The sequence below is a fragment of the Microtus pennsylvanicus genome, chromosome 20, assembly GCF_037038515.1.
Source record: "Microtus pennsylvanicus isolate mMicPen1 chromosome 20, mMicPen1.hap1, whole genome shotgun sequence".
NCBI lineage: Eukaryota > Metazoa > Chordata > Mammalia > Rodentia > Cricetidae > Microtus > Microtus pennsylvanicus.
The window spans coordinates 37,982,189-38,004,579 of NC_134598.1; the positions used below are offsets into that span (position 1 = coordinate 37,982,189).

Below are 22,391 nucleotides of genomic sequence, written 5' to 3' on the forward strand. Positions count from 1 at the left end.
CTGCATGTCTTTTAAATGTTTCAGAGAATGAGCCCAAGAAACGGTGTAGGTAAACATTTACATGAATATAGTAATTTCATGATTAATTCTATCCATAAAAATGATCTTATTTTATAAATTCATGAAGCAAAAGGAGCTCGCTTAACTTGCTATCATGATTAGATTTGGGTTATCCCAAACAAAGTGGACTCGGGAGCACTTGGAGCCGACCGGGCCACCCCTCTGCTTCCTGCCTGTCATCACAGTGCTCCCCAGGGGCTGTCTCTCACACTTGTGAGTTGAACAAGCGATCTGAAAGACTTTCAAAATGACACACCAAGACTTCCTTTCAAGGAACCTTTCTGAAGTGGACCCTGGCAACTGTTTGGGGTTGGGTCATGTCCCAGAAATGAAATATTCACCCCACAAACAACGCATACAATACCACACCTGCAGAGGAGGCAGGAGAGAGCTGAGAGGGGCCGTACAGTCCCGTGCAGTTCTTACGAGCTGGGAGAGCTTGGCTAAGCAGCTTAACCTTCCAAATAACAAGTGAGGACCCCACCACTCACCCCATGAGATCACTGTCACCACAGAGCCAACCCCCTATTTCCCAGTGCATGACTGGCAGGAAAAATAGGTTTTTCTTCCCTAAAAAATAATCCTACAAAGACAGCATAATTGTGGCTTTTACAGAGACATAGGAACTTTCTGGTTACAAATATTTACTTTTTAAAGGGATTTTATTCTCGGATTGTGAAAATAGCTCAGTGTGTAGAACACCTCCTCCCAGCATGAAAACTCTGGCTTTAATTCTCAGCACCACAAAAAAAGAAACAAAAGAAACAAACAAAAAACAGAAAAAAGCTTTATTTTTAATACCAGCTTAGAACATGTACCTAAAAAGAAAGCACTTCTGAAATGATGCTTTCTTTTGAATCTAGTTACTTGGCCTCATGTGATTTTTGGCTGTAACTTTAGAAAACTAATATAATGCCTTAAATTTCCAAAATACACTGACTTTTAAAAAATACAGATACCTATTTTCAATTTATGTTTGTCTGTGTCTGCTTGTCTTTATGCACACAGTGTGTGTGCAGGTGTCTAAGGAGGCCAAAAGAAGGTGTCAGATTCCTGAAGATGGAGTTACACACAGCCAGCTGTGAAGCCTCTAGCATGTGCTCTGGCAACCTGACTCGGATCCTCTGCAAGAACAGCAAGTGCTCTTTTCTAGATACTACTGTTACACACATTTAAAATTACTAACCACCATCACAGACAGACTTTGTAAGAACTCGTGTGCAAAAGCATGAGGCAGCCATGTGACAAACCCTTCAGCTACTCTCGCATCTTTAACACGTCACCAATGGACAGAGGGGACTGTATTAAGTGTGGTAGGTGGAATGTGACTGGCCCCAAATCTCACAGGGAGTGGCTCTATTAGGTGTGGCCTTGATGGAGTAGGCGTGGTCTTGCTGAAGGAAGTGTCACTGTAAAGGCAGGTTTTGAGGTCTCATATGCTAAGACACCACCCAGTGTCCTGCTGCCGCCATGCTCCCACACCATGATGATAACGGACTGGACCTCTGAACTGTGAGCCAGCCTCGATTAAATGTTTTCCTTTGTAAGAGCTGCCATGTCATGGTGTCTCTTCACAGCAACAAGAACCCTGTCTAAGACCCTGTATGCACATATGGACATAAACAATCCATAATTTCATACAGTTTCTAAGCAGTGATGCTTATTCCAGTAAGGCCACTAAACAGTGCAGCATAGAAACTTCTTACTTACTTCCTCCAGTGCTGCAGCCTGGGACACTCTCTCCAGCATAGCCCATGAGCCCTCCATTCCCATTCGGATTAGAGGGGACTGAGGCAAGAAGACCTAAAGGGAAAAAAAAACATTTTCCTATTAAACTTACAACTAAGGCAAAATCCAGCGACAGCTGCACAGCTGAAGGAGACCAGCCAAATGTAGCCCGTGATCGACATACCTAGCCCTCGGTACCGGGAAAGCTGTTGATAGATCTGCTTCATTCTCTCAATATTCAGGCGGCTTGCCTCGGCGTGGTTCACCATCGGCTTGGGGTAATTCACTCCTATTAAACATTTGGCGACCTTCTGGATACCTTCAGGTGCGTTCCAAGGATCGTAGATGTACTTTGCAGGGAAGCCTCTCAGGACAGGCAAATAACGTCTTTTGGGAGAAGAGATGTTTTAATGAACTGCACATTATAACAGAACATGGACCATGAGTGACACAGAGCAAAGCAGCATCACTTGGATGACGTGTTTACTCTCTCTGCTGCTCATCAGAATTCAGAGAGGAGCCTGCCTTTGCCTCCTGGGTGCTGGGATTAAGAGCGTGTGCCACCATGCCCCTGAGTGCTGCATAAGCAGGAAAAGCTCTCCTTTGGAGCAGCTCTTTCAAACTGTACAAACATCACCCTTGCCTTACCTGATATAGTCTCCATTGGGATCTGTCCTCCTACCAAAACCAACAGGGCAGTAGCAGTGGAAAAACTGCTGGAAGAAAGAACTGCAGGACAGCCACATCCAACTTCCAGCATTTATGCTCCAGTCTGCATCGAGCAGCAATTCTTCAAAGACCTGCAGAAGTAACAGTAACTGATCAACATTTTTAAGGTCACTGTGGATTAAAAGACAAGAAATCTGAATAGAACTGTAAAATTAAACATTACAAAATATATGTTCTAACAAGCAATTTCAGGGAAAGAATATACTGTAAATACAGATTTCTGGATAGAAATTACTTCTATAACTGTGAAGGTTGAATGAGAATGGCCCCCACAGGGGAGCATGTACGCTAGTGCACGCACACACGCACACGCGCACACACGCACACACATACACGGTCTGTAGTTGGTGAAACTGTTTGGGAAGGATTAGGAAGTGTGGCTTTGTGGAGACAGTGAGTCATTGGCAGTGGACTTTAGGTTTCAAAAGCCCACTCCATGTCCCATGTATGCTCTCTCTCTGGCCATCACGACAGGGAGCATAGCAGCAGGTAGGCAGGCACGAAACTGGAGCAGTAGTAAAGAGCGTACATCTGAGCCACAAGTACAAAGCAGAGAGAGAGAGGGAGACACACACACACACACACACACAGAGAGAGAGAGAGAGAGAGAGAGAGAGAGATTTGTGACTTGTCAGACCACCAGCAGTTGACAGCCTCCTACAGAACATGCTTCAACTTCCGTAGGTACTCAATGAGTTGAACACCTTTACCCATTCAGTTTCGAGTGAGTGTATGAACACAACTTCCCTAGGCAGTGCACAGGAAGAGTTCTTCCTAGATGAATTCTTGCTGAGGGAACATCATAATAAACTTTTATTAAGCTGTATGTTAAGTTTCAGGCTTCAATGTATGTATTAAAGCATGTATGTAAGTCTTACGCATAGTTACAATGGTGATGTCAGAAAACACAGTATGCTTCAATGTATGTATTAAAGGCTTACTAAGATAAGGTAAGATGACTGATAATTCCATGTAATAGGAATTCACTATTTCTAAGAGCTCACAGATAAGTATGACAGAAACTCTCACCTATAAGTACATCTATCCAATAAATTGCTTTTGTTATTCTTAAAGACAGACAGTAGCCCAGGCTGGCCTTGGGTTCCAGACATTCTCATGTCTACATGCTGCATGGGATTACAGACATGCACTACCACACAAGGCCAGAGCGTAAGCGCTCAACAGTAACAGTTTTCTTATGGGAGGCTGGCTTGGTCACAGAGACGACTTTTGGCTACAATTTAACTAGGTCCTGCCTGAGTTTGACACCATGCTCTGGAACTATTTACATTGTGGCTATTGTATGCTTTATCCGCTGAAAAGCCAAACTACAAAACAGATAAGTGCTCCCTCTCCCCACCATATACCACCCCACCAACCTCTTCCTCACTGCACACTGCAGCCCAAGATGGCTTCCTCTGTCCTCGGCCTCCCAGGCTGCTCTGATTTCAGACATGCACTAGCATGCATATCTAGGTGTAGACCAGACTCCAAATGCTTCTGTAATAGTTACAGGCTCCTTCAAAGGCTACATTAGTCATGACACTCACCTTCATCCCTTCTTCCCAGCTGATCCACAGGTCACCACGCGACAGGAAACATGCAACTGCATGTCTGGCTAAATGGTGAATCCAGCCCTCCTGACGAAGCTGTGTCATGATGGCGTCAATCCATGGAAAGCCTGTCCGGCCTTCTGCCCATTTGGCCAGAGCCTCAGGATTCTTATCCCAAGGGATCTGAACACAGATGGGGTTCCCTTCCATTTTATCAAAGCGTGGGTTGTTTGTTGCTGCCGTATAGAAAAATTCACGCCACAGAAGTTGCCCATAAAGAGAGAGGGGAGGGGAGCTATTTTTCTTTACCTGCAATTAAAAAGCATAGAAGTATTATCAGAAAAAATGTTAAAAGTATTTCAAAAAATAGGCTCTGACTTTAGATAATACCTTCTTGTAGAGATCTGTTAGTTTGAAATAAAACAGTCGACATGATAAGCAACCAAACCGGAGATACGGGCTGAGTCCAGTGGGGCTTGCAAGCAGGGAATTCGCGTTCATCCGAGGTCTTTCAAAGTTTGCCACCCAGGCCTGGAAACAAGGGACAAGAAAGTGATTTCCTCAATCACGTCAGTGTCAGAACGACACTAGTGAGCCGGCCCAGCAGTTTGGAGAGACCTGCCACCACGCCTGAAGACATGAGCTCAATCACCTCGCCCCACGCGGAAGGAGAGGATCTATCTCTGTGGCACGTGTGTCCCAAGAGTTCAGAGGCTCATGGTCACATGAAGGGAGTTGGAAAATCCCACAAATAACTTACAGGTCCTAACTGACCCACTACAGAATGGATCATAACTATTCTAACTTACAGGTCCTAACTGACTGACCACAGAATGGATCATAACTACTCTAACTTACCATTAGTGATTGAATTCATCTCCTCATTGTCTAACATCAACAAGTTCTATTAATAGTGATCTCAGAGGGCTTATGGGGGTGTGTGTGAATAAACACAATACATGTGAGCCTTGTTAATTTGTATCATCAGTATGTGCTGACAGTAACAATAACAAATAAGTGATACTGTATCGTGATACAGCCATAAAGGCACAAACATGGTAAATACAGGAGTCTTGTGGACAGGGGAGCGTGACTATAGGTACAACCCTGCCCTAGCTCCAGTGAAGATCAGAAGCAACACCATGGCACTAGCAACAGAGGGAATAATCAAGAGGAAGGAAAATGGATTTAAATGATGGCTAACAGCGATTCCAACTGTTCTATTTGTGCTGTTTCAGCCATCTCTGTGGGTCCTTTCCCAGCAGTCTATGCTTTGTTTTCAGCCTGTGGGTGAGCCACCCTGGATGTGCCTGACGCCACTAACCAAGACTGAAATCATTCTGAAAGCTCATTTGGAATTGTGAGCTGGGTACATGATCGACATTGTACCTTTCTTTCCAAATGCCTTTCCAAACGTGTAAGTGCTTCAGTTTCTCCTCCTGGCCACACTGCAGAGGACAAACCATCTGTATCAAAGCCTACGGGAAAAGATAGAAAAGAAAATCAGCATGATTATTGTTATTTTCATGAAACAAAAATAATTTGTATCAGGAGTACACAGGAGTACACAGAAGTGCACAGGAGGAGTACACAAGACTGCACAGGCCTGCACAGGAGTACACAGGAGGAGTACACAAGACTGCACAGGCCTGCACAGGAATACACAGGACTACACAGGAGGAGTACACAGGACTACACAGGACAGTACACAGGAGGAGTACACAGGAGGAGTACACAGGAGGAGTACACAGGAGGAGTACACAGGACTACACAGGAGGAGTACACAGGAGGAGTACACAGGAGGAGTACACAGGAGGAGTACACAGGAGGAATACACAGGAGGAGTACACAGGAGGAGTACACAGGAGGAGTACACAGGACTACACAGGAGTATACAGGCCTGCACAGAAGTACACAGGACTACACAGGAGGAGTACACAGGACTACACAGGAGGAGTACACAGGACTACACAGGAGTATACAGGCCTGCACAGAAGTACACAAGACTGCACAGAAGAGTACACAGGAGTACACAGGACTACAGAGGACTGCACAGGACTACACAGGAGGAGTACACAAGCCTACACAGGAGTATACAGGCCTGCACAGAAGTACACAGGACTGCACAAGACTGCCTAGACTTGCACATGAAGGCCTACACTGGCCTCACCAGCTGTGAGACTCCTGCCCAGAGACCACAATACAGCCGGGACAACAAGCCCCTCCCCTAACACTTATCTTCAGAATGCACTTCTTCACAAGAACAGCAGGTCACGTGTTACAGAATATACAAAATATTTAGATTCTGAGGTTTTCCCTTTATTTTCCCCTTTACTTTTCTTCCAATTAAAATTACATTAAAAGTAAATTTTCCAAATGATTTATGATATTAACTCTTTTAAAATATATTTTAAATTATTTGAGTTTCATACAATGTATTTTGAGCACACTCACGTCCCTTATCCCCCATCCCCTAAAGCTTCCCATCCTGACTTTGTGTTCTTGTTCATCTTTCTTAACAAAGCCATCAGGTCCACTCTGTGCTGCCCATTTACTCTGGGTGGATTTTTAACCCCTAAGCACCGTGTTTCTAAAGAGCTGTACCCACCTAGCTCTTCCAGGGAAGGGACTCCATACTTTTCATCATGGTCATCAGACAGAGGGGTCACACACGTTCCTATCACATCTGAAGTGATGGTCTCTGCTGGCATCTCCAGTGGCTCCATTTTGCTGACGAGAGTCTGAAATCTTTTGTAAGTGAGAGGTGGCTGTCCACCATTGAGCTCGATGATCCTATTGCAGGAGCGAGTAAAACACAGGAAATGACAATAGACTTTGATAAGCTCAAAGACTTAAGATCAGAAATCTATCAATTAGGACCTTTGGTATGACCAGAAAATGTGTTCAAAATAGTTAATAAATCTAAAAATCATTCTTTCAAATTCTTAGATATTTATTATGTGTCAAATAATAGAATATGCAAATATCAAAACATTGATGTCAAGTTAAAAATAACAGTGGCTCAACTAGCCTACAGGATGTGTATATAATAACTACCATCAATGGACAAGTGAAAAATGAGCTCAAGGAATCTCAGAGGCTCTATACAACTCAACTAGGCTGATGATTACACCAATAAATTGTCAGTAAAATTAAATTTGTTGTATTTGAGGTTTGCACCATGATGCTGCAGGAAACATACAGATACTAGTTTTACTGAAGAGTAAATGATCTCACTGGTAACCTGTTCCTGTTTTGTGGCTAGAATAGCTAAAATCCACTGTGCAGCACAACTCCCAAGCCATCAGCACCTCCTCAACTACAGCCCACACGCTGTGTCTTCCACCCCCAGACATTCTCATTCTGTTCCTGTATCTTTTCTTCTCTGTCTTCCCATTTCCTTGATCAGTTTTCATTAAGACTATATAGGTGTTTTCTGTTGTGTGTGTGCCTCTGTGAGACAGCAGTAACCCCTCTCTGAGCTTCTATTATCTGTGGTTCAGTTATGTTCATTTGTGCTGCAAAATATTACATCTAGACGATATAACTTATTGTAGAATACTGTGTTAACTATTCACTACTGCTGTTAACTTCCTATGGTTTATAATTTCCAAAGCAAGCTTCATCGTTGTGTGATATTTAGACAGAAAGTACAGGATACGCAGGGCTTGAATTGGTGGTTTAGGGGCATCTACCAGGGCTTTTGGAATGTCATCCTTATGGATAAAAAGAGAAATACCAAAGATATATGTACACCAAATTCCAAATCATTACATTTTTTCCAAGTCATTTAGACTTAAGTACATTATGTCGTGATTGCTGACCACGATGCCTCAGTCCAGTCACACTTCCAGGACCAGACCAGGCAGCAGCACCTTCGAAGGTCTGCTGTCTAGACACTTTCACAATAACTAATTATGCTTTTTCGTTCCAGCTATCTGCTTACAACTACAGGTTAAAGCAGCTTTATCCTTTAGGTAGATTAGCAAAGATCACATAACTGATAACATTGCTAATCAAGTATATCTTCATCCCAAACATAACGTATTTTTCTTTATACCTTAATATCAATTATATTTACAGAAAAAAAAACATCAGGAAAGCTAGTCTTGCTGTAAGTAAAGTTTGTTTTGGTTGAGTGTCCTGAGATCACACACAGGACTATAATGAATTTTGCTGAGTGCAATGATGCTACAATGACACGATCACATGTCTCTTAAATATCTACTAGAAAACTGGAACCCACAGAAACATTTTATACATAACATAAATATGATAACCTTTAATATGCATTCATAAACAACCCAATAAAAATTAAGTTCACAACACAGCCGAGTCTCCCACTTAGCAGCAATTTCTCTTATCCCATTTGCCTCCTTATAATCACTCGCTGTAGTTAAGAAAACTGGTAAACTAGAAGGCACATTTTATTACCAAAAGGGCTGGGCACTTCTAGGTTTATAACAAGGTAAGACATCTGTCTAAATCAAATCATGATTCTATTCATCCACTTGCAAACAGAAGTTAGTTTGATATGTGACTTACAAAATTATTTTGTTAATGGTAAAATGTGTACATAATTTAAAAGGTGAAATCATTTAATAAGTACATAAATGGTGATCTTTTCATATTTATAAAGACGATTTCATCCCAGCAGTTACTGTAAACTTGCACAGCTCATGAACTCCCTAGAATCTTAGCACATGCTACACGCTAAGCTCAATTTGGCCACAGAATCTTTGCTGGCCAAAGCGCCTCAGAGACTGGATAGTGTTTCAATAAATACACTGACCAATAGGGGATGATACCATGGTCAGAGGACCCTAGCTGGGTAGTTACATTACTTCTATTTTTTTTATTCCTGCCCCCCATTACTTCTGTTTTCATCTCAGCTAAACGAAAGGACAAAAGAGTACCCACATAGTAACACAAAATATATCAAGGTAAACTATGGCTGTGTGTCAAACACATAGCTGTAAATTTAGAAATACTGACACCCTAGAAAGCAATACTGGGTGAATCAGTAGTTGGATAAAAATGTGTAAATAACATTTCTTAGTTTAATGCTGAAAGGCTAAATACTTTTTTTATGCACTATATCTATAATTTTGGTATTACAACTGAGCATGCACTATATCTATAATTTTGGTATATCTATAATTTTGGTATTACAACTGAGCAAATGAAATCACAGCAGCTGAGTAAAATGCTAAGGGCTTGCTTGGTGTACATTCTGGTTTTGTCATTTCCATTTTATAACCTTACTCAACTATGCACTTAATGTCACCCAACAGAGTACTTAACAATGTCTAAGATGGTGAATGTCACTGTATATTCCTTGCAATAAAAAGCTCGCCTTACTTGTCCAGGTCGTACAGGGTGTGTGAAATGCGCACGATGACTTCCACCCCAGCCTCGGTGGCCAGCTTCTTGATAGCTGCATCGCGCTCCTTCCCAAAAGGCTCTGAGTCATACTCAATGGAAAGTTTAGTGATGCTCCATTCCTAAAGCCAGACGAGAGAGGGCGCAACAAGACATTATGGTTTTATAAATGTGTTCTTCTTCTAACATCAAATAATGAAAAGCTCAACATCTACATCAAACAATATACATAAACCAAACTTCAGAAATGTGGGTGGACAATAAACCATTTGTCAATGTAAAAATATGACAAATATATGCTAACTAGATTCCGGGCACTGTGCCAGGCATGAGCAAATTTAGCAACATACTTACTGTACTCTTCTATACTACAGTGTTTAGGTAGTATTTATTTCAATTACTTTTATTGCCTTATTTATTTCTGAATGAAAACCACCTCCATTCGCTATTTTGCAGATAAGGTTATTATTTTTTTTTCTAAAAAGGGACATGTTCAGGCTTACAGAGACACATGAACTTATATCTGGTGATTCTAAGAACTTCTCTTTAAAAAGCCTTTGATAGCTGATATGGTATGAACCGTTTTGCTTAGAAAGCCTTATTTCTGACTATTAAAATGTTGACAGCAAACTGGGTGGTGGTGGTGGTGCACCCTTTAGTTCCAGCACTTGGTAGGCTGAGGCAGGCAGATTTCCAGGTTCTAGGCCAGCCTGTTCTATAAAGTGAGTTTCAGGACAGCTACTCAGAGAAACCCTGTCTTGAAAACAACAACAACAAAAAGTTGACAGGAGAAAACTTGGAACGAGCAATAAAACAGCAACTATTGACTATTATTGCATCAGTAGCTTACATGTTTTTATAGCTGCTATAAATGAGGAGACTATGACTTCAGGGAATTAAATGATTACCTCAGGATGGTAGTCAAGTTTTGTTGAATTCTAAAATCTATTCTGATTTACTTCTGTTATTTAAACGACTAAATGATACCACATGAACAGACCAAAGGTGTCACCGATGGTACAATGCACATAATACATTTGGCAATTGATTACCTTTCATAAGGATTTAATTTATTAATCTTTCGGATAAAGAGATTTAATATTTTTTTAGTGTGTATATTTGTGCTCGTGTGAGTGGATGCCATAGAAGCCGAAGAAGGTATCAGATCCTCGGAGCTGGGGTTATGGAGCACTGTGAGCTGTCGTTGTGGGTGCCGGGATCTGAAGTCAAGTGTGCTGGAAGAGCAGTAAGCTCTCTTAGGGCTGAGCCACCTCTCTAGCCCAGTGCATACATTTAAGATGTATTTAGTCATTTATCATACCTTCCTAGAAATAAATCATTGAGAGAAAAATGATGAATTAAACACAAGCACATTTTAAGCTTAGATGCTGGGCATGTTCTCAGCTGCTGTGCCTTAAATTCCCATCAGCACTGCCCTAGAGTGACTGCCAGGCACATATTCATTATCGTTCAAAGGCGTCTTTGAAACTGCTAGGAGAAAAATAATACATTTAAAAGTTTTTCCTTTCTTGAAGGTCTGGAATGTAACAGCAGTTAACAGATGATTACCTTAAAGTTCGTATTTGCTAGTACAAATGTCACAGTTTTGAAATTTAAGGATAAACTGTAAATGAGAGTAGGAACCATAGTGTATACACACTTATGTGTTTATTTCATGCTAAGGTGTACAGTCTAGCAATAAAACACCCCAGGACTGGAAGCTGAGGGTCTCCTAGTGAAGACTGCTCACACTGCAGACACACTGCTCTCCTAGCAGAGAGCAGAGAGCACGGGGGAGCATGGTGAACCCTAAGCACCATGGCTTCCACGTGCGCGCTTCTGTGCACTGCAGCCCATGTCCTCTTGATTCTGTTGTAACTGTGTGGTTTCTTAGCTCCTTGTAATTTAACAACAGAACCCTTCATTGTGTAAGTCATGAAGACCTTTACCCTAACGAGTATCTTGCAATTAGTTCTGTTTTATTATTTATTATTATTTATTTATTTATTATTTTTTGAGAAATAATATTTTAGCTGTTAAGTGTTTGAGGTGAGTTAATAAATAATATTCCCTGTTATTTTTGCTTTTTGAGTTCAGGCACATTCAAGAGCTAAAGGTAAAAATATAAGCACATTATCAGTAAAGCTTAGTTGGAGAAAATATCGTAGGGTTAAGGGAAATCAGCTTGCTGATGTCACTACTGAAGTGGACAGTGGTAGTTAACATTCCCTACTCTGCCAATCATACAGAGCGCCTCCCTTACATTATGGGCTCTCGCTCTAAGACAGTATACAGAAGAGGAGGGTAAAATGTATGTGAAAGAGAAAAGGAACTGTCTGAACCATACTCACCCAGCTCTTTCTCCTCAACTCCTCAATACATCACATCTCTTCCCTGGGAATGAATTAGTGAACGTTCTCCATAAGAAAAACTGAAAAGCCAGGGAGAACATTCCCTGAACATTAGATGTATTAATTTACACACCATTTTCTTCTAGGAAGCACCTCTGAAATATCCTTGAAAAGAACAACCATGAGTGGCTACTGTCATGGCAACGAGTAAAGGAGACATGCTTACAGTGCCCAGCTCACGTCACAGTGCTGGGCAGAGTCAGAGAGCAGGCACAGGAGCCGATGCCTGCACCATGCCTTCCCAGGACTGCAGGCACAGCAGCCGGTGCCTGCACCATGCCTTCCCAGGACTGCAGGCACAGCAGCCGGTGCCTGCGCCATGCCTTCCCAGGACTGCAGGCACAGCAGCCGATGCCTGCACTATGTCTTCCCAGGACAGCTTTGTTTCACTCATATCCAGTCCTTTACTGTTTTCTTTCCTCTACTTTGTGATAGCTCGATTTATTCCTTTTCCATCTTTGAGGCAAAAAGTTACTTATTTGTCTCCTTTATATCTATAACAATATAGAAAGCTATGAGCTCTCCTGAGTACTTCTGGGGGCGGTTATCCATATTTGGTATTTTGTTGCTATTTATTTTAAATTTAATTCTATTGGACTCAGAGAGTGTCAAATGTGTGAGAGAATGCATGTGCACGTCTCATTGCCATGGAGGTCAGAAGACAGCTGCGGGAGCAGTCTGTTTTTACCATATGGGTCCAGAGACCAAACTCAAGTGTCAGATCTGGTGACAAGTGCCTTTCCCTGCTAAGCCATCTCACTGACTCTGTGTAAGGCAGCATGAAACAATATGATGCTATTCTATCCAGAATTAAAGTTTAAAATTATATATTTAAATTTATTTCTATTTTATGTGTATGGGTATTTTGTCTGCATATATGAAGTTCTTCACAATGCATGGTGTCCTCAAAGGCCAAAAGAGGGCACTGGATCTCCTGGAGCCGGAGTTAGACCATCATGAGCTGTCATGTGGGTGCTGGAAACCAAGTCCAGGTCCTCGGGAAGAGCAGTGAATATGTCAGTCACTGAACCCTCTCTCCCGTCCTAGGGAGGAAAATCCAACACAATACAAAAAAGTCGCTGGCCTGAGAAAAAGTCTGTTTAAAAACGAAATAAAAAACTGTGGTATTTTTAATACCAAAATCTCAGAAGACATTTTACTTCTACCAAACAGATTTGGAGGGAGGACTGATGTACTTATCTCCACACACTGCGGTTTGTATGAGCTGTGGATGAGGTATCATTACTTTCAGTCTGCTTTCTTGTCAAAACTCTTCCACATACCTAGACTAAATGAGAATTCTTCAGGAGTAAACAGTCTCTTCTAACTAAGACTGCACTAATGTTTCTTCCATACTAGGAAAGTTAGGCAAAACTGATTTACTTCCCAGCACTGGAGACCTTCTCATTCAGGGAAAGCAGCGTCTCTTTTGCATTAGAAATATTGCTATTTTTGCAGATACCTTTAATCCCAGCACCGGGGAGGTAGAGGCAGATGGATCTCTGAGGTCAAGGCCAGCCTGGTCTACAGAGTGATGAGTTCCAGGACAGGTAGGGCTACATAGAGAAACCCTGACTCGAAAATGCATGTAAAAAGCCATTTTAAAAACTAAGGTATATCAAATAGCTGCAACACGAGCAGATACACAGCTAGAAATCTATGTGTAGTAGGGAGGGGAAGAATTTAAGACTGCAGGAACATGAGTGGTCTGAGATGCTCAGATCAGCTAAACGTCTCATCTTGGGCAACTCATTAATTTCCTTCGGACCTTGAGAAGTTTCCTCTGCAGTAAGACAAGGAAATTAGGAAGATTCTTCCAATTCAAGTCAAAACAAAATCCCCCAATACTATAATTCTATACTACTGGTAAAATGTGAGTGTTCACTCCTTTTCCTGTTGCTGTGATGGGACTCCCTGAGGACTGGGGCTCAGAGTCGAGCATCAGGGTGCAGGGAGTGATGAGCCACGCTGCTTCTCAGCTCCCCTCCTCCAGTCACAGTCCAGGATCCCACTAAGCAATGGTGCCGCCCACAGTGGGTGGGTCTGGCCACTTCGAGTAACACAGTCAGGACAATCCCATCCCAGTCATGTTCAGAGAACCATTTCCCAGGTGATTCTAAATATCAAGGTGACAGTGGAGATTAACTGTCACTGCCCTCTTAAAAAAAACTCACAAAGGAACATAAATGTGGACAAGGAGGTTCCCTGGCAACACTGTGTTAGCCAGAGGCCTATGGGAAGAGTAACTAAACATTCAATAGAAAACCAGTAGAAGAAATCTAACACACCCATACATGTTACTACTACAGAATCATAGAAAAGACCAGGAGATGACACGAAATGTCCTCCAACATATGAATAACGCACAGAACAGAGGATTGTGTATAATGTGTTCTCATTTGACTATTAAAGCAGAGAACAATTAACACAGACACAGACACATGGATGTCTAAACACACACAAATTCTTGTTCATACAAAGGGTATTTATATTTGCACATGCAGGAAATGGAAATAGTGCTGCTTTGGGGAGAACTAATAGTCTGAGGCCAAAAAGGAACTTTTCATTTTAACCTTTCTAATGTCTAATTTTACTATATTAGCACTGTCAATAAAGAAAAGCCACATTTTTTTTTTAATTTAAAAATACTATTTCCTTTGGACACCACAGTAGAGCTGATCCTGTTGACAGGGCTCTGGTGAGCCAGCCTCAAGAACATGAGCATGGGAGAGCTGGCCCCACCCATGTGGTCCTGGCACAGCAACCTCCTCCCCGCAGCACGTGGGAGTGATGGCCCTGGTGTCATGAGAGCAGAGAGCTGGCTCTGGTCCTCACTGGCTGCAGCATTTGGGAGAGCAGGGCAAGACACTGGAGCTGGCTGGCCCTGGTGGTGCGGGTGCAGGAGAGAGCGGGAGAACTGGCCTGGCCCCTTGCTGCCTGCTGCACTGATGAGTTTGCCCGGGGCAGTGCTGGAGAGCTCACCTTGATGGTGGGGAAGAGGGGGAGCTGGTGGGCTGACCAACCCAGCAGAACTATGAGTTGACCCACCCAGCATCCACCCCATCCGTGAACTGCTGGAGCACATGAAAGGGCCGGACCTCAGATCCAGAGCTGCAGGATCTCCACGAAGAGTCCCAGTGAGGATCCGGTATTGATAATGTAGCAGAAACCAGAGGCCTCATTGCAATGAACACTCACAAGTAAAGATGTGTGGACTAAAGGGCACTGTGACTTCTGTGTCACACTCTAGCTTCCATGATGAGGTTTTTTGTTTTTTAACTTTTCTTATTTTATATTGAGGGGGAAGATGCAAGGGCAGAGGACGCATACAAAGGGACAGGGAGATGAATGGGATCAGGATATAGGATATGAAATCCACGAAGAATCAATAAAAAGCTTAAAAAAATACTACCTCCCATGCTTTCGAAAAAAGGTATTTGTCAAATATTTGCTCTGGCAAAGATTATTATTCATGCATATGTTTTCAAATTACCTTGAAAAGCCTGGGGAACACATCAGCTGGCTGTCCACGAATCACAAACAGACGAGAATTCAGCTTCCGTAGATTGGAATCCAGATCTTCAAGACACTGAAGCAAAAATCTAGAGAGAAAATATTATAAACCTTAAAATATGTATCTACAAGGTATAAAATATTGTAACACTACATTCTACAAATGACAAATGTGGACTCATCATTTTATTTACTGGTGACTCAGTATTCTCAGAAGCCATACTGACAAGAGTTTTTTTTATTACATCATAGTCTCTAACATTTTAAGCAAGCCCTGAATTAAATCACTTATTTTCACTAAATAATCTAGTAAAAAATTAACTTGTAATCATAAAAATTATGTAAATAAATATCAAAGCAATTAAATGAACTAGTTTCATTGTTCAAATCTGATAAAGTGAATTTTTTTTTATGGAAAAGTTACTTCAAAGAATCTAGAATATCTTTTATTGGGAAAAATGGAAACGTTCTATTTGGTAACTCCGGATGTCTGAATAATTTAAGCATCTTGGGTGTGGTATGGTGCTACACACCAGAAAACAGAGCATTTGAAAGATGACCTTAGAGCCACAAATTCAAGATCAGCCTCAATTATGTAACAAGTTTGGGGTCAGTCAGGGCTACATGAGACCCTGATGCAGAAAACCAAACAGGCAAATGAGAGAAAATGAATACTTTGCTAAAGGACATTGCAATCACCTAGGGGAAGCTATAATGTCCTTTTCTAAATCTAATAAAGCTTCTAATATAAGAAAAAGGAATAGATAGATGCTAAATCATATGCCATTATCGTGACTATAGAGAATACTATGTTAATTTGAAACAAACAAAGGTTTCATGGAGTGGGTGGGATCACACGGACTTCTTCAGTGAAGTAAGCAGAAATAAGATTTACACATGAGAGACACCTGGGAAAATTCTGGAGCAGTAGGGAAACTGCTTATTCTACATCTTCTGTTCTGAGGACAGAGCATTTCCCAGAAACACATCCAAAAGGAAGGCTACTCTGGAAAGTCCAAGCTCTATCCATTAATTCCACCCAGATTCTGCTCCTCTCAGCTGGGCAGATCTCAGTTTGTCTCTACTTTGTTTCTTCTATGTTCTTCGGGTTAAGGTTTCTTTTGTCTGCCTTTCCCATGAGTTACAACCTCACTGAGAAGCAGCTGTGAGGAGGAAGCCAGGCGGAAAAGAAGAACACATGGCAGAAACAGACATTACAGGACGGTAGCCAAGGGTTAAGTGGAGCCGTGGTGTCCAATCTCCAGCGGCCAGCAGCCAACATCCCGACACAGAGCACATTTCTACCTCTGGAAGGTCACACACACGGCACTGTCCTGACAGACTGCTCCGACTAGGGACTGTCTGTATTCTTTGTGCATCTCTGCCTTCAGTACCTCAGTCTTGCTGGTATTTCATAACTCCAGTCATCAGTGACGTAAGTGCACTAGTTAGTCTGAGATAGCCCCTCTTTAGCAACCTCCCACAGCTTTGGAGAACTTTGCAGAGCTCTCTATATCCATAGGTATACCCATGTAGATATGAAAGATAATCTTAGCATTTCATCTTAACAAGTCTCATGGTGTTAAACAAACAGGAAACAAAACATTGTTCTTTTTTTTTTTTATTTCAACTATCCCCTTTCTGTCCTGGTTTGGACTTATTTCCTAACACCTGAACCCCACCCCTGCGCACTACTACAACATGTCTTACTATTTTGAGAAAAGATTGCTGTTAGTAGATGCAGTGATACAAAAACATCTGAGGTTCATATTATTCACAAATATGCATAATTTAATAAGTGAGAAGTGTTCACCGGCAGTCATGCAATTTCTTGTGTTTTCTTAGCAAGATTGTTTTGGAGTTTGGGAGGATGTGGTCTTGTAGTTCAGGCCAGCCTTGATCTTGTTGTGAAGTCAAGGATGGCTTCTAACTTCTGATCCCGGCTGCTGGGATTCTAAGTAAGTGCCACAATGCTAGGCTTCTTTATATGGTGCTAGAGATTGAATCCAGCATGTGAGGCAAGCACTCTATCAATTCAGATACAGCTGCAGCCCCAGAAGAGATATTTAATTTTTACAACAATGGTTAGAGATTATTTATTTGCAGTATATGGCTCTGTGAGTAGACAGCCATGTGTGGGGTGTATGCACCTGTTCATACCCATGAAGGACAATAGAGGGTGTCAGTGCCCCCCGAAAGTCTCCTCCTATTCCTTTGAGGCAGGGTCTCTCCCTGAAGCACTGGCATGACTGGTATTTGAGGGGCACCTTGTTATGTGTTGCTAGGATCTGAACTCTGGTCCTCATAATTGTGCAGTAAGTACTAATGAGCCACATCTCTAGCTCACCACTTCCCAAGTTATATTTGAGATATCTCAGATGTAATAAAGATCATCAAAGAATTTTTTGATAAAAAGAAATGGAATGAACTAGTTTGCATTAAGTAAAAACAGCAGAAAGCGCAAACATCCCATAGAGACAATCCAAGGCAGATGGGATCTCTAAATCTTTGCTGTATTACTGAGCCCACATTTTCTACCAAAACTGGAAGTAAGTGTTCTTCATACTGAATGTAATGATGGGAACATATCTATAATAGGAAGGTGGGAAAAGAAAGAAAAATACCAAAAGGATATAATTAATTCATAAAATAAACAACCAAGTCTATATTAACATCATGCATGTGAATTCATATTCATATACCCATAAAAAATGATAGACATGTATCTACCACAAATACAGAAAAAACTATATGCGTATTTCTTTGGTTAAATAAAACCTATATATGTATCAATTTATGTTTAGTTGTGCATAAGAAAATAACTGGAACGTTACTTACCAGGGTACTTATTATATCTACCCTGAGAAATGGAGTTTGAGTAGAGATAAAAATGCACTAATCTCAAAATTGATTCCAGCACACATTCCTTCGGGGTAGGACGGGTGAGGTCTGATCTCCTGCACCTGGTTTACTGGCGCTAAACACCTTTAGAGAGCAACAGGTAATTTCATGTTTTCCAGCATGTACTGTACAGGTGTTCCATATTCTTAACAAGTCTAACAGTACGTATTATACACTGATGACCTACAGAAAGTCTTGAGTTTCCTTGTCTATAAAATTAGAGTATAATAGTACGGACACACATGGGAATTTTTGTGGAAGCTGAGTAAATTACCGTATGTGAGGCTCTTAGAACAGTGTCTGTACATGGTGAGCATTATTATGTGTTACTGAATACTTGGTGTTCTATTTTTACTACAATAACAGTAGTTTTATCTCTTGCTTGTATTTATTGCAGTCTTAAAATAGCCCTGCCTACCAGCAATCTCTGCCGCCATAATCCACCTCAGTGCACATTATCAGATCGCGTTGAGGCACATATTCTTGTACAAAGATCTTTGAGACTCATTTTTTATTCAATAAAAAGCAAAGCATGTTCTCAGTCACCATCCAATGGCTCCAGGTTCATCTTCTATCCTACGCCACTACTGTTTGCACTACATCAAGCTACTACTCTTGTGTACACAACCGTTCTCTTGAACATGTGATATCTTTCCTCAGTCTGAAGGATTTTTGCCAATTCCCATCTCAAGTTTATACCAAGTCTGAAGTCTTAGAGCTGAAGTCACTTTCTCTCCTCTCTCAACTGTCAAGAATGTATTCCATCACAAGCAAAGTTCAAATCATTCATTTTAGCAGAAAAACCTGCATGCCAACATGTGTATGTACGCACACCCCTCTCTTCTGTGCATCTCCTGTATCTAAGTTTTCATGCCTTGGCCTCCCTAACCTAGGTTTTAGTTTATGTCATCGCCACATGTCTTGTAGTCTACTGAAAAGACCGGAAGTAGGACAAGATGCTAGTACGGCTGTTTTACACAGGTCCTGAGAGGATTAGAAATACGTAAAGTCAACTGGTAGCACATGGCTGATATACATTAAATGAAGTCATTGTTACTTTCCCTTTAGAATAGTTCTGTTCTTAAGATGGGCAGGGAGGTGTGCGCTTGTAATTCTAATCCTCAAGAAATGAAGTACAAGGATCCCAAGGCCAAGGGTTATATAGGCAGTCCGTCTGACCTGCCTTAAAGGAAAAGAGAAAAAAGAGAGTAATATCTATTTCTGAAAACAAACCCCATGTATATACATTAATAGGAAGAATAAATTAGTTGGATGCCCAGGCGTATACAGAATCTCACTGAATGTATAACTCCATATGAATGTGACTGTGAACCAAGGTTTTATCTTCCCCAGTGACAAAGCCACTGCTATACAAATACCTATTTGTTAAAAAGGGACGATACAATTAAAACTCAAATCGACTGATCTCTAAGCTTGTAAGTCTGTGGTGGTGCTATATAAAAATTAGCCATAAACAGTGTAGATTCAGAGCACCAAGTCACTGAATAGAACAGTTTCTCTTTAGTGATAAATGAAAACCAGTATTTGAAAACTACACAAAATCTAACCCTTTGTCCTTAGTTTGGAATAGGATTACTCAGAGTTCAGACTGTGTGCTCCACAGAACACATCATTTAAACACTCCTACACTATAAAGATATGTGCCTTAAAACAGAACTGAACACTGAGCAGACAATTTCGGCATATATTGCAGCCATGTGCTCCCATTGGAAGATCTGGCTGAAAATAGACTGATTTTTAAACAGGCCAACTGTTAGTAAACTCACTACAATCCCTCACTGTACAAAGGCACAACTTAATTATAACACTGAATGAACCACTCTGAAATAAAGAGACACTAATGCACCTCCTTATTTTAAATGTTTTAAGGAATTTTCCTCTAAAAACCACTACCTTTTACTACTATAGAAGCGTACATGTAGTAAGTTCCTTATGCCACTTCCAAAAGATGATTTCAACATGAATCAACAGAAATAGTTTCTAAAGTAGGTCATTGCTATAGCAACCAGTGGGTGGTTTAGCAAACTCCCATCACAATGACCTACTTTCTAGTCTGTGCTAGAATAGCTTATATAACTAGTATTTCTAGTTCTGTCCATAAAATAGTCTGAAAAAAGCAAGGGCAAGATACAACATAATCCCACTGCTACTGAAAACAAGGCGTTACGAAGTCACGTGTGCACACCAGAACGAAGCCATCTGCTAACGTTGGTCCATACTGTGTTACACACTTGTCAGTGCAAACTACTCTTAGAACTCCTAAACAAAACCACACAGTGTTGACCCTACAGAATAGAAACTAAAACCATATGAAGAACATCTCCTCTACATATGAAATCAAAGTTCAATATAGAAAAAATTAAAGATCTAGACCTACTATTATAAATAAAAAACGAGATTCTCAACCATACCAAATCTTTTATCAGAGATTTTAAAATTAAAAATCATAATTTGCATCTCTAAGTATGGAATAAGGTTTTTATATGCTCCATTTTCAGAGCTTTTAATAAACTAGTGCTTACATTTAGTCTGTCAAATACGGTGCACATTTCCTCCAAAGACAAGACTTTAGGATTTAATACAGATAAAATACACATTACGAAGGCTAATTCCCCAAGGATAACACTTGAGTACCTAACATAGATAAAATGTATCATGCAGGTGAGTTCTGCACTTGCTAGGCTCAGAATTAAGAGCACACATCAACAGACCCATATAAGAACCCAAAGTTATTTTTAGGACAAATCCTTTTAAATGCCTTGATTAAAATCTTAAAACAAAATTATTTATAGCTACCCCTTTCGGACCTTCCTACAAAGAAGTCAACAGAGACAGAACGGGACTTTTGTGTGGGTGGTCAGGCGCACTGCAACAGTTGAACTCTTCCTCAACATGGTCAAGGCTCTAGGTTCAAAAGCAAAGAAATTAAAGTAATGAATAAAAATCAGAAGGCCAGGCCTGCAGTGCACACTCACAATGGTGGCACACAGGCGCACACTCGCGACGGTGGCACACAGGCGCACACTCGCGACGGTGGCACACAGGCGCACACTCGCGACGGTGGCACACAGGCGCACACTCGCGACGGTGGCACACAGGCGCACACTCGCGACGGTGGCACACAGGCGCACACTCGCGACGGTGGCACACAGGCGCACACTCGCGACGGTGGCACACAGGAGCACACTCGCGACGGTGGCACACAGGCGCACACTCGCGACGGTGGCACACAGGCGCACACTCACAATGGTGGCACACAGGCGCACACTCACAATGGTGGCACACAGGCGCACACTCGCGACGGTGGCACACAGGCGCACACTCGCGACGGTGGCACACAGGCGCACACTCACAATGGTGGCACACAGGCGCACACTCGCGACGGTGGCACACAGGCGCACATTCGCGACGGTGGCACACAGGCGCACACTCACGACGGTGACACACAGGCGCACACTCACAATGGTGGCACACAGGCGCACACTCACAATGGTGGCACACAGGCGCACACTCACGACGGTGGCACACAGGCGCACACTCACGACGGTGGCACACAGGCGCACACTCACGACGGTGGCACACAGGCGCACACTCGCGACGGTGGCACACAGGCGCACACTCACGACGGTGGCACACAGGCGCACACTCACGACGGTGGCACACAGGCGCACACTCACGACGGTGGCACACAGGCGCACACTCACAACGGTGGCACACAGGCGCACACTCACGACGGTGGCACACAGGCGCACACTCACAACGGTGGCACACAGGCGCACACTCACGACGGTGGCACACAGGCGCACACTCGCGACGGTGGCACACAGGCGCACACTCGCGACGGTGGCACACAGGCGCACACTCACAACGGTGGCACACAGGAGCACACTCGCGACGGTGGCACACAGGCGCACACTCGCGACGGTGGCACACAGGCGCACATTCGCGACGGTGGCACACAGGCGCACACTCGCGACGGTGACACACAGGCGCACACTCACGACGGTGGCACACAGGCGCACACTCACGACGGTGGCACACAGGCGCACACTCGCGACGGTGGCACACAGGCGCACACTCACAATGGTGGCAC

At 42.3% G+C, this 22,391-nt stretch overlaps 1 protein-coding gene across 3 annotated transcripts in view; it reads right to left on the reverse strand.

Moving 5' to 3' along the window:
* Cry1 (cryptochrome circadian regulator 1) overlaps window positions 1-22,391 on the reverse strand; it is a 53,425-nt gene that overhangs the window by 6,836 nt on the left and 24,198 nt on the right. For all 3 annotated transcript variants that reach the window (XM_075954262.1, XM_075954261.1, XM_075954263.1), the window contains exons 2-10: window positions 15,357-15,465; window positions 9,432-9,574; window positions 6,679-6,863; window positions 5,460-5,548; window positions 4,461-4,601; window positions 4,068-4,379; window positions 2,437-2,588; window positions 1,973-2,175; window positions 1,771-1,863 (exon numbers count right to left, since the gene is read on the reverse strand). In XM_075954262.1, coding sequence (XP_075810377.1) covers window positions 1,771-1,863; window positions 1,973-2,175; window positions 2,437-2,588; window positions 4,068-4,379; window positions 4,461-4,601; window positions 5,460-5,548; window positions 6,679-6,863; window positions 9,432-9,574; window positions 15,357-15,465 — 1,427 coding nt within the window. The remainder of the gene's footprint in view (window positions 1-1,770; window positions 1,864-1,972; window positions 2,176-2,436; window positions 2,589-4,067; window positions 4,380-4,460; window positions 4,602-5,459; window positions 5,549-6,678; window positions 6,864-9,431; window positions 9,575-15,356; window positions 15,466-22,391) is intronic.